Source organism: Pempheris klunzingeri, chromosome 6, assembly GCF_042242105.1.
Source record: "Pempheris klunzingeri isolate RE-2024b chromosome 6, fPemKlu1.hap1, whole genome shotgun sequence".
Lineage (NCBI taxonomy): Eukaryota > Metazoa > Chordata > Actinopteri > Acropomatiformes > Pempheridae > Pempheris > Pempheris klunzingeri.
This window is the reverse complement of record NC_092017.1, coordinates 22,189,733-22,202,472: the sequence shown is the minus strand read 5'-3', so window position 1 is coordinate 22,202,472 and position 12,740 is coordinate 22,189,733. Positions and strand designations below refer to the sequence as shown.

General features: G+C 39.8%; 1 protein-coding gene across 1 annotated transcript; it reads left to right on the top strand.

The window, feature by feature from the left end:
• Positions 1-497: 497 nt before the first annotated feature.
• Positions 498-10,764, top strand: efcab7 (EF-hand calcium binding domain 7). The gene is made up of 13 exons (XM_070831778.1): positions 498-627; positions 1,411-1,622; positions 1,856-1,942; positions 2,496-2,730; positions 5,103-5,224; positions 7,277-7,418; positions 7,749-7,858; positions 8,061-8,224; positions 8,530-8,663; positions 8,793-8,941; positions 9,228-9,437; positions 10,260-10,367; positions 10,577-10,764. Exons 1-13 carry the CDS (start codon positions 498-500, stop codon positions 10,655-10,657), a joined length of 1,884 nt encoding a protein of 627 aa, XP_070687879.1. The 3' UTR covers positions 10,658-10,764.
• Positions 10,765-12,740: the final 1,976 nt, after the last annotated feature.

Sequence of the window (12,740 nt, the reverse complement as noted above, 5' to 3'; positions counted from 1 at the left end):
GTGTAAAACATAACCTCTCCTATATATAGTTCCGGGTGTCACATTATTGCAAAAACGACTCGATCATATATATATAATATACACTCTTACTCAAAAAGTAAACCCTTATTTGCATTTTTAATATTTTTTACAGCTTAGAAGGGTCCAATATAGCGTTACATTACTTTTTAACAAAACAAGCGGGAAACATCGTCGTTTGTTTCTTCAGTGTCGTTTTTGGTGAACACCGGTGAGTTTTTGTTTACCTAGCAACAGACTCACTGCAGATAGCAACGATGTTTAACAAATTTCATCGCTAACGCGGGTTTAATCCAATGAAATGCATCTTGCATGCTTTCATGTGAGTGTTACGATGTGATGAAAAGCAAAAAAAATAATAGTTTGCAAGTCAGCTGCCATATTTGGCATCTTCGGCGGTCTCTGGTTTCCAAAGCTGGAGAGTGCTAGCCTTCACGCTGGTTAGCTAACGGTAACCAGGCCGAGCTCCTCTTCCAAAAATGTCTTTTCAAGAGTCACCTCGTCCTTCTGATGAAGAGGAGGCTTTCTACATGCAGTGCAGAGCCGCATACCTATCTGTGTTTAGATCTAGTTTGACAAATATCGCCTCGAAGCAGCAGTTATGTCGTGGTAAGCTAACTTAAAACCGAAATAACTCGTTTGACTGTTTACGTGCCACACAGTTTCATTGTCATCATATTTGTATAACATGTAACGTTAGTTGTGGAGATAATGTCATCTGTAAACTGATCTCCCCAAAGAGTGTGTGATGACTCCCTGGACACTAACGTCAGCAGTCATGAGATGATACTGGGATATGGGGAATTTTCTTTTTCATGACTCAAAGCCCTGCAGTTCATGGTTAGTTTTGAACTTTGAATTCCAAAGCAGCTTATAAAACCACAGGCTTAATGTGTCACTAAATCAGGACACCTAAATCAGGTGTCAACTGGTGACATCAAGTATTAACGCTCTAATTTCAGTCTCACAGAGGCAGTCTGTGTTTGTAAGGAGTGGCTTATCCAGCATGTCCAAAAAGTATTTGGAAGAGGACAATGTCAGCTTGATGTAGTGGATTTTCCCTTTAACCTCTCATACCCAGCTGACTTTATGGTGAGTCAGTCCTTACAAATCTAGGACATTTCTATTTGTCAGAATAAAATCATGGATTCTTAGGTTTAATTATTTTACTCACTGTATGTTCCTTATCAGCCAGAGCAAGCTGATAGGGAACACATATGCGATATTGTCTAAGAGAGTGTATGATAAACGATGTCGTCCAACCTCTAAAGCTACTTAAAGGGAAGTAAAAGGAGAGACGTGCACATTTAGGGGGTGACCTTTTGTAGTGCAAGTGGTGCAGATGTTCAGATGATGTGCTACTAGTAGATTCAATACTCTTTCACTATCCAGCTCTCCAGCAGGCTGGCAGAAATCCATCCCAGGCAACTCTCAGTAAATACTGGACCCCAAGAACGTCCAAACTCAACTTTGATGACTTCTGTGAGATTCTCAAGTGTGAGAAGAGAACGGAGGAAAGTGAGCTCGTGAGAGCCTTCAAGAAGATGGACGTCAACGGTGATGGCTACATCTCACACAGTGAACTTGAGAAGGCTCTTACCACTGTGAGTCTCTTAAAACATTTTGTATTAGATACACCTGCAACAAATTGTCTACTTATTGTTTTAGATTAACGTTTAGGTTGGTAGAGTAAATTGAACCAACTGAGCTACCTCAGCAACTGGGGACCCACTCATGTTGTATTACAGATGTGTCTAAACATAAAATGATCAAAATCACTGATAGGCTCACGCTCATTCTGGTGTTCAAACTAAAGAAAACATGTTTAATCTTCCAGAGAGGAGAGAAAATGAACACTGAAGAGGTGAATGCTATTTTCTCATTAGTTGACGTCAACAAAGAGGGCAAACTGGACTACGCAGAAGTAAGTTCAGACAAATATGAAGTGACTTCTATTCTTACTGATTCTGTCACCACTTTGCTGTATATATCTCACTTGTAATGTTATCTTATGTGTCCAAATCTGGGAAAGAAGTGTATCTTAAAACATCTTTGTGTATCAGTAATTTAATTGTTTCAGCTGATAAGATTATCAATGCTCCAGTGTAGCCTCAGAGCAAAGGCTTCTATCCAAAGCAGTCCTGAGAAAAAAGCTTTTGGAGACAGGAACATTATACTACCCTTATTGTTACTAATTGCTGTAAATGATATACATTGTTCTGACTGTTTCAAATGCACCATAGCAAAGGATAAAAATGCCCTTTTTTATATCTCATTCATTCAAAAACTTTTTCTCTAAAGGTTGAATTGAATCACATAAATACAGAAGAAACTGTGATGCAACGTGGCACAGAAAAGTCTTTATTTAGCATAAAATGTTCATCTCCATCCAAGATATAAGCATTTCTGACTCTCTTTCTTGCCTCAGAGCATCCTCATGTATCATCCCCTTACTACTGGTTTCCTTTTGCTGTCAGTTCTGCAGATCGTTTGTGTCTACAGTAGAGCAGTGTCAGATGGCTGTTTTGGAGAGGCTTGAGGCTAACGCCAAGCTGAAGAGACAGAACTTTGGCAGTCAGTCATACAGCCCTCCGAAGAACTCCGTGTCATCAGCATCATCATCATCAGCAGCAGCAGCAGCACAAGCGGCAGCGGCTCTCCCTCAGCCTCCAGAAACACCCCGGGCAGAATCAGACACAACACTCAAGAAAGGTACAACATGTGACTTCCTAGAATCATCTCCCATAAAAGTGACTGCCACTGAATTTTTAGCTGTCAAGTATGTAATGTATGTTTGTTTTTGTCATACATTCTTATTTAAAGTTAAAGACACGAAAAGAAATTCCACAAGTAATTGAGTCAAGAAATTTTACACCCTCAAAAGTACTTTCACCCAAAACATGATACTGAACCATATTTATATCTAACTAAATCTAACTGAATCAGAATCCCCATCATGATTCAAATGTGAATTAATGAACATTAAAAAAGGAGGAACAAGATAAAGCAAAGATGAATAACTTTAGAGGCCTGTCATGGCTCTGTAGTATATGGCAGAACTCTGCACTGTATGTTTTAGCAAAATCTGTTTGCATCACGGATACACTCAATGATCATATTCATAAAATATATAGAGAGAAGACTTTATTTTTGCATGGAAATGCTAATATCTTATTAGTATATGACTGCAGAACATAATGGCAATTTGCGCAGTGCAATCTACAGGTCCAAAGTAGAAGCCAATGGGAACTGTACATCAAGTACACTTCAGATTCCAGTTTCTAGTTGCGCACCTACACACATTGCTTGCCCCAATACGCCTCACCGATTAGTTTTGATGAATAAATAATAGCTCTGTTATTGATCGATTTTTCACTCCCCCTGTGACAAATCACCTCATTAAGACATGCCATACTTCATAATAGCCTCACAATTAGGGCAGCTTGTTTGGAGGGAGGAGACTGTAAAGCGTTATGATTTAGGTAATCATTTCTGCCATGAAGAGATTGACAAAAACTCCCATCTAAAGTGATGAAAAATGCTGCCTTTCACCTATGGCTGTGGAGTTAGAGCGCTTGCCAAAAGATATGTTTTCATAGCTTATACAAACAGGAACTGGCATCAAGTTCAGCTTCACCCTTCTGCAGTCAAGGATAATGAGCCATCAGAGCTTTTATTCTCTAAAAAACAGCACCTTCACCACTTTGAGATGGATGTTAAAATCCACTTTTTGCACTTTAAAACCAGCATTTTGTAGAAAGAGAAGAGCAAAGATTCTGGATGAGCGAGCCAGGGACAGGCCCACAGTGGGAAGATAGATGGGGTTGATTTAAGTGGTCAGTCCATGTTCATGTTATTGATTCGGAGGATTCCACCACTATTCACTGGGGAGATGATGAGGGATTAGGCGGTGGTCGAGAGGAGGGCCCAGTCGACCACCACTGCAAAAACAAATGAGCTCCCACATAGTTGTCGGGATTATCACATTATTGTGCCTCTCCCACGTATTGATTTATACCAGCTACATTTTAACAAGACGCTGACACGGTGTGCGACGTGATTGCACATGTTGAATGGGTTATTCTTGGGGCTCAAAAACAGTTTTGACTACTCATTTGGTCCTACATTTGTCAGTATGAACCAGTTCTACCCAGAGAAATATGCTTTATCTGTATGGGGCATGGGTAATTCCGGCTAAATAACTGAAGAGATACAGATTAATTATGAATCAGATGTTGTGTGTCTAACATGCTTTGGCAAACAGTTGGACCAGTTGATGAACTGTCATGGTGTTTCTCTGGTAATTGATCAATTTCGTTCAATTCTTGCATTTTTCCAGCACCAGAAAACCACTAGTGCTGAAACAACACCGGCTATAAACTCACATTCAGTATAAACTCACATTGGCACTTTTGTTAGGCTCCGTTTCAGAGCATCTTTGTCCACATTCACACAACGTCTGCAATTTGGTGCACTAGATTAAAGTACAGCCATCAATACGAAATAGATCCATGACAAATACCATGACAATGGGTCTATTTATTTCTCTGCTACGGTAATTTGCTTGTAAGCCTATCACATTACTTCGCATCTTGATCTCCCTGGCTTGGAAATAATCAGACCCCTCATTAGTGAATTGATATTTTCTGGCATCAATTAGTGTTCAAGGATAAAAAAGTTGTGCGAGATAATGGATTTGAGAGGGTGCTGTTATGCCATTTGTGATTTAAAGTGCCTCCATAATTAATTAAAAGGGAGCTGAACTTTCTCAGAACCCAAATGTGATGTAACCATCTTTGCTCGAACTTGGGAATGGACTTCTGAGAAGACAGATTGCAGTGTCAATTATGTTGTGCACCTCATCTCTCTTTTGAAAGGGTGTTTACTGTTTTGAGAGAGGAGGGCTGTGCTTAATCTGTCAGTCACTCAATTTAGCTTTCTGTTCTGTTTGTAGTAATGTCATGGCTTGATTTATTTATAATAACTTATTTTTTAGTATATGTGTTGTAGTGTTAACATTCGTGTATGTGGGTTTTTACATTTGTGTGTGTGTGTGTGTGTGTGTGTGTGTGTGTGTGGCTCAGACAGCCGATCATCCTCTCGTCCTTCTTCGGCTCGCAGCAGACGATCATCCCTGTCGAATCCAATCACGATGACATCCAGCAGCACCAAGGCCAGCAAAACACAAGAGCCCTCAGGCTTACAGGTGCCCCCCCCCCCGTATAGTCATAATGACTTTCGCTGTGCAACTCATTATCAGTATTCTGTCAATTACTTTTCAGATTAATTGATTCATCATTAAGTTTAGAAAACGTCAAAAACTCCAGAACCCCTAAATTTAGAATGATATAAAAGAGAGTAAAACAGCAAATCTGTACATTTTTTTTTGCTTGATTAAACAACTTTAAAATCAAATTTGATACAGTTATTTAGAATAATAGCTCATCATTACATGGTTTGCAGTATTAGTTTACTACATATTATAAGCAACAGTTTGTACTATCGCTGACAAAACCTGTAAATCTTTGTATGTGGGCTGCAGTGGGAGACTTCATGATAACACGGACCCTGCAGCTGCACTGCTCTCCCAGTGTTACTGTTACCCACTGTTTTTGATGGGCGAATTTTGCCCAGGGTGGATAGATATACGCTGTATTGATCCCACACTCTGTTTTCACTCTTTTTGGCTTAACCCCGGCTGGTTTGCTTTGCAGCAAGAAAAAATAAATAAATAAAAATAACAGCCCCCTGCTCCATCACTCAGGTCCTACCGCTGTGTTGAGATTGGAAAGGGCCAGACATCATCGAGGTAAAAGAATGTGTGCCCAGAGATTACCTCTGAGGGAAGTTCTGCTCGCTATATTGGCTGCTATATTGCCACAGGCTGATAATTGGGAGGGGGTGGGTGGAGGGCAGGCTGTGTTTTTGTAGTGGTGTGTATGTGTACGTGTGTGTGTGCCGTGTGGGATGCAAATGTAGTCACGAATACAGGCACAACCTGTAAGAAATATTCTTAATTCTCAGGACATTTTTATGTATAGGTTATAATTATAAGGACCATAAGATAAGGTAGAAGTCGTGGTTTAAATGTGTGTGATTGTGTTTGTGGCTAGTTTGGTGTCCTGCGACCCTCCACGTAGCAGTAAATCAGACCTGTGGCCGGAGCAGGTGACAGCACCTATACTAGTCTGCAGGCTGACCCTCTCTCTATGGGGGCATTAATTCTGATGTCTTTAAGCAATGGGTGGGTGCCCATGGCAATTTCCTTCATTTAATACTGTCTGGACAAACCACAGAAGTGTTATGGTTTGATCTTTATGCCTTTCACAGCCCAAGATAAATACTTTGAGAAAATGGCTTTTCTCTGAAGGAGTGACATGCTCCGTCTTTATGGTACTTTCTTTGTTTAACTTGCTGATTTATTTGTCCACTAAAAGGACATATAGCCTATTCCAGACTTGCTCGGCCCTCAGTGTCCTCTTACTGTGTGTCCACACCAACTGTGTTTTCATTTAATGTGTCTCCAATGAGTGGAAGGAAAACTTCCTTGTTTTGATGTTCTTGTTCAATTTCAAATTATTACCTCATTTCAGGAACAACAGGATTTCAAAATGAGAGAAATATTAGGATTCATAAATATTGCCAAAGTAGCCTCTTGATAGTTTTGAATGACCGCTGGCTCAAGATTGAAAAGGCTGTATTTATCAAAGTTAAATGGACTCCAATTTGCCATATCAGGGACCGGAGGGAGATTTACTTCAGTCTTCAGCAGAAGCACAGTGTAACACTTCTGCCCTCCTCTGGATCAGCATGAGTACAACAAGACTTTACATGCTGCTGAGTTGACATAAATAATTACGAATATGCCCCCTGAAGGTTGTCGTGGTAATTATCACATTGGCAGTTTCTGTTAATCAAGTGAGCAGCCTCGCTGTTATGACTGACTGCTTAATTCACTTTTTCATGCCAAAATATACTTCCCCTGTCACAAGATCAATCCCACTTTTAATAGGAACCGCAAATTAGTTTTGGTTTCTGTTGAATGAATAAATGCATTTTGTTGTCAAGAGGCCATCCATAGCAAAGTATATTAGGATACACGTAATGTGATATGCTGTATACACGATACTTTGAAGGGTTTAAAATGGTACAGCTGGTTCTGAGAATCATTACGTTTCTGCTTTATTAGCCACCTTATATCAGTTCGTATGCATGTGGTGGGACTGTCATTAAGCAGAAATGGTATCCATTTTTCCAGGAGTGGCATCACAGTTCTGTGAAAGGCTGTTTCTTCTTGGAGGACGATGGTAGTATCGGCTCTCTGCAATACCAACTCCACGTCCCCCAAACAACCAACGTCTACCTAACCATCCAACCACTCAGCCTCAGCCACAGACCTGGTACTGGCACTGTTTGACATTACATATAAATCATAAAAAATGGTTAAAAAGTGGCTTCCTTTATCGGCCTTTGCGCTGTCATGTGATTGCACAATAATTTATGACAGCAATCTAAGTAACAACAAGCTAAAAGTTAAAAGATAGAAGTTGAAAATGGCTGTAAAGTGTCTTTGGTCTCTTGAAATGTTTGTACAGCGAATTAGAAAAGACAACATAATCCTAGATATATTGAGCTTATGTGCACTACACATATATCATGGTTTTTTTTATAAGTGAACATGTCATGTAATAATCTATGCAATAGCCTGGCATCTGTGTTATTTATTTCAGACAAGCCTTCTCCGTGGATGACGGTGGACACAGCTCTTTTTGTCATGTCAGCGGGTGAAACCAAAGAGGACTCAACTTTAGCGTGCTTCACTGAGTCAAAAGACAAAGAAGTACGTGCGTGTTGTGGGATGTGATGTCCTCATATTCAGTGTCATTTATTTTTAATAATTCCCAATGATGCTTCATCTAAGAGTTTGTGTGTTGATACAAAAATCACCAAATATTTACCCCAGATATTTAAATGTTTAAATATATCTACTCCCTTCAGATATTTGCTTAGTATTTTAACTATGCTAATTCTTGTTCCTGCAGAAGTATGTTTGGAAAGGAGAATTGAATGCTGGGACTTACTACCTGCTCCCCTTCACTAGTGGCTCCAAACTAAAGAAACGGAGCAAAAAGAGCCTTTTCAATAAACCTATAGAGCTTGTCTGCAGGACTGACACCGGAGAGCTGGATCTCACCAGGGAGCTCAGGTGTGTGTGTTTCATTCCAACATCAGTCTTGTAAAAACACACCACATAGTAAAGTCTGATTTATCAAATGTCACCAGTTTAACCTAATGACCAAAAATTGAGATTATGCATTAATATTTAAAGTTTAATGTTGTCAATTTAGTCTGTGGACTCAGGCCTGGAGAAAAGTCTTGGCTGCTTTGCTAGCTTCGTTTCCACCATAGCAGCTGAAAGGATGGATAGATGAGTTGAAATTTGCACAGATGATCGAGTCCAGGCTTGAGTCCTGTATGACATTTGCCTGTGTTACTCCCTTTGTGCCACAGGGAGGTGCTGTCTGACATCTTTGAGGTGATAGATTTGGATGGAAACGGTTTGCTAAGTCTAGAGGAGTACAATTTCTTTGAGCTAAGGACCAGTGGAGAGAAATGTGACAAGGACGCCTGGGCTGTCTGCAAAGGTAATCATTCTCATTATGGCATCAATACATGGAATGGCTAGTGTTACATACTGTATATGTTAAGTTAATGTAAAATTGGTGTATGGCGGATGGTTTCGTCATGGTTCATTACTTCTTTTGGGCGTATAGAGAACTTTGATATGAGAAAGAACCAGCTGACACGGCAGGGCTTCATGGAGCTGAACCTGATGGAGGCCACAGAGAAAGATGGAGACCCTGCAGACCTGTGGGTCACTCTGGAAGCCATGGGCTACAACCGAATGCTAGAGCTAGTGGAGGTGACTTTACACATCTGCTCTCACTTAAAACAATCACATGTAATAACACAGATTTCAGTCAGTTTTAATATGACATGAGATAGATTCAATATGCTGTAATTTAGGGCTGAGATTTTACACGTTAGGACAACACATTTTTAACTTCAATAAGCCATTAGCTTCTGAATTGACGGTCGATTCCTGTTTCTCCCATACACATACAGAGAGAAACACATCCAAGCTTTCAAATTCTGACTTGAATCCGACCAGCTAATTGAAAGAACTCCCTTACGTCCTTCTCTGCCAGGCCTGTCCATTCCTGATAGATGTACACTGTGAAGGCGCTCAGCCATCCATCCAGCCGTTAAGTATGGACTCAGGGCCCAAGCTTCTGAACCAGGCCCTCCAGAAGTCCATCACAGCCAGGACAGGGGCCAAAGCACTGAGGGGGCAAGACAACGTCTTCATCTACACCTACCGAGGGGAGCACAGGATCTCCTCACTAATAGCCAACAAGGTAGACGTCAAATTTTGTTGAGGAAGAATGATTATCTGACTGTGCAGATACAGTTTGCAATTAGAATAGAGAAATGTGACACAGGGACATACAGCGTCATGGATCTGAAGTTCCCTACGTAGTTTAAGCAGGGGAATGTTCCTGGTTCAATACAATTGTCAAATCACCGTGCATCCTAATGGCCACTGGGGGGGTGATAGTCCAACATTAAAGACTGTCAATGAACAAGCTTTCATCAAAAAAGTGAGAAAACGGAACAGAGTGACAGAAACAGTTATCATTATTTATAAATGTTAAGCAGTGTGCAAAGTGTGTGTGTGTGTGTGTCTGTTGTACAGAGAGTAAGTCTATATACAGTATCTGGTGAGGATGATAGCACTTTCCCGTGTTTGTTTTAGAAACTCTGTCTACAGTATATGGTTGTAGAGAACATTTACCCTCTTTGTAATTGATATGCGACCATCGTATTGATTGTCATGGCAACGGGAACTCCTCAGAAAGAATGGCCCGGTGATACAAAGGAACCACTGAATAAGGGAAATGGCTAAAGTTGAATGCAGTTGATCAAGTCCACATGAGAGTGTTTATTTGTCATTTACCTTGTTTTATATTTAGCCATATTTTACAATTTAACTACAATGACACTAGCAGCTGAGGGATTACGAGGAGGGTGTTGTATTGTCTTATAAACACATCCACGGCCCACGTAACATACTTTTGTCTCCGAACAGTGTTCATCTGTTTGTTAAACTGTTGTGGCTAATTTCTGCTTTGTCTGTCGTTTGAAGTCAAGATAGCTGACCAGCGCCGTTTGTATTGCAGACCAACCTGAAAGTGACTGTCCATGTAAACAACGAGCAGAACAGGAACTGCTGCAGCAGTAGAGGCATGAGTGTGTTTGCCGTTGAGGTGCCAGCCAGGACTAAAATGGTACGAAGTCTTCCTGAAAATGATTTCTTGGTTATTACGACATAAAAAAGAAACCTAAACCGTGACTTACATCCCTTTTATATGTACAATTAAACTATTCACTCTGGAAAAGAAAATGATTTTAATTTAACTGATGTGCCGGTGCAATGGAATGAATTTACTATATGGCATTTCGGATATTACTCAAAGATGTGGGTTTTGTCTTCCAGGTATGCCAACACGTCCTGCCCATCAATGAGAGAGAGGACTGGACCTACAACTGTGTGGAGACCATACTACCCTGCACATAAATCTGTGCTTCCATCAAGGATTCAAAGTTTGTCTATGCTAGTAATACAGGAAAGTGATGGCCAAACATTATTCCTGAACCAGTGGTTTATAGGCTACATAATGAATAGAAATTGTTCTATATCCACTGGCAATATGAAAACTGACGTCAGTGCTGGAACAAATTATTGTAATTGTAATTTTATTGTAACTAAGAAGGAAAAGGAAAGCTGCCTCATCATTTCAGCTTTTAGAAGCTCCATGTTGCCAGCTTACCTATGTGCTTTGGAAAGTTTCATGTGTCAGAGCGCAGCACCATGAGAGTCTCTGTGCTTAGCAGCTTGATCAGGCCCACCTTCATGACCAATGCTTCAGAAGCTCAGTGACTCTGTGTGTCAGAGGTGTTAACCATTGATGTCAGCACGAGATGTAGTCAAAAAAGTACAGCCGATAATGGTTGTTGCTGTTTTTGTCGTGCCTTTGTGTGTGTGTGTGTGTGTGTGTGTGTGTGTGTGTGTGTGTGCCATGTTATGGTTACTAAAGAGAATTTTAAAATTCCCCTAACAAAAATTAACCTCTTAAGTGTGCACAATGCATAGATGAAGGGCTAAATTGCCAACATGACACTTATATTAATAATTCATCCTTTAAATGAGGACATTGTCGTCATTAATTAACCGTAAATTTAAGTCCTCTCGTATATCTGATGCTGTGCTGTGTAACTTTATGTAACATCAGTACAAATGTTTTTGTACATTGAAATTATTTTAGAATAGAGTTATTTACAACATGAATATTCATTGAGTTTCAGGCAGGCTTATGCACGGCATGGTCTTCCTACAATGTCCTGGAATCACAATTAAATGAGCATTAATTTTCACCATTTTTGCCTAACAAACTTGCCTTGCAAAGATTTTATTTAAACATTTTATTATTTTATCATGTAAATATTATTATTATAATATTCCTATCGCAGACATCCCTTAATTGATATCTGTTTGGTTTTACACTTTTGAATGCAACTCTTCATTATGCTCCACATCAACATCTTGTTTCAACTGGAAATATATAAAATAAAGGCAGTAGATCTGTATCGTTGGATCACACATTGTATTTATCCACATTGGATCCTTCAGTTCTCCTCAAATAGGATAAGCAAACAGTGATGTCTTGAACATCCAGTTGACTCCAGTGACGGCTGAGAATCAAAAGTGAACACTGACATGTAGCTCAGGTGTTTCAATACTATTTTAGCACTGTCCTGTTGGACGTGTGAGGAGGAGTTCAGAGCTGGTCCATGTAGTTAAGACTTACTTCAGATTGAAATATAGATATTTAAATGCTTTATGAAACAATAGTTACATGTAACTTGGACATTTAAAGAAACACATATTTTATAACCAACTATAGCCTGGTTTTAACCAAGCATTGCTCATTGAATCAATGCTTTCTGGGTATTCTTCTTACATTTAAATGACAGACTGTACCTTAGTTCTTGTACTTACAGTCTGTTTCAGCCTGCATGAAATCTGTCACTATGTACTGTAGCTACTGGCCATACTGTTAATACAGTATGTGGCAGTGGGGATTTTGGGTTGGCATTGAAATGCATTCCTTTGCATTGCGCTCAGGTCTAAACTTTATTTGCCCTTGGCCTTTCCAGTTGAGAACACTCTTGACCTCCTATTTATATCTCTAAGGCCATTATTTGCCCTTTGACTTTCACGTCTGAAACAGTAGAGCCGGCTAACTAAATGCCACATAGCATGTGAGATGTATTTAATGTCCCGAGCCCCTGTCTGCTCTTCCTTTCCCAACACAGAGGTTTAGTAACACTCGACTGCTCAGGGCAGTCGGGTTTCGGAGTTAGTGAACCAATATGAATATCTGCTTTGTGAGTCTGACTGTCATTCTGCATTTAAAATCATTACGCAATATGTTTTAAGACAGATCTAACTTTGTTTCTTTTTCACGCTGTGATTTTGTTTTTAGAACTTCTAATTCATTTGCATGGTTCAGTTACATGAAAAAATCGAAAATTGAAATAAACATGGAAAGTGCCAATAAATCAAAAGTGGCCATAAATTGGAATAGGGAATCAATCAC

Coding starts and splice junctions, on each gene's coding strand:
- efcab7 (XM_070831778.1), top strand. CDS start 498: ATGTCTTTTCAAGAGTCACCTCGTCCTTCTGATGAAGAGGAGGCTTTC. Junction 1,943..2,495: donor GCAAACTGGACTACGCAGAA/GTAAGTTCAGAC, acceptor TTTTGCTGTCAG/TTCTGCAGATCGTTTGTGTC. Junction 2,731..5,102: donor AGACACAACACTCAAGAAAG/GTACAACATGTG, acceptor TGTGTGGCTCAG/ACAGCCGATCATCCTCTCGT.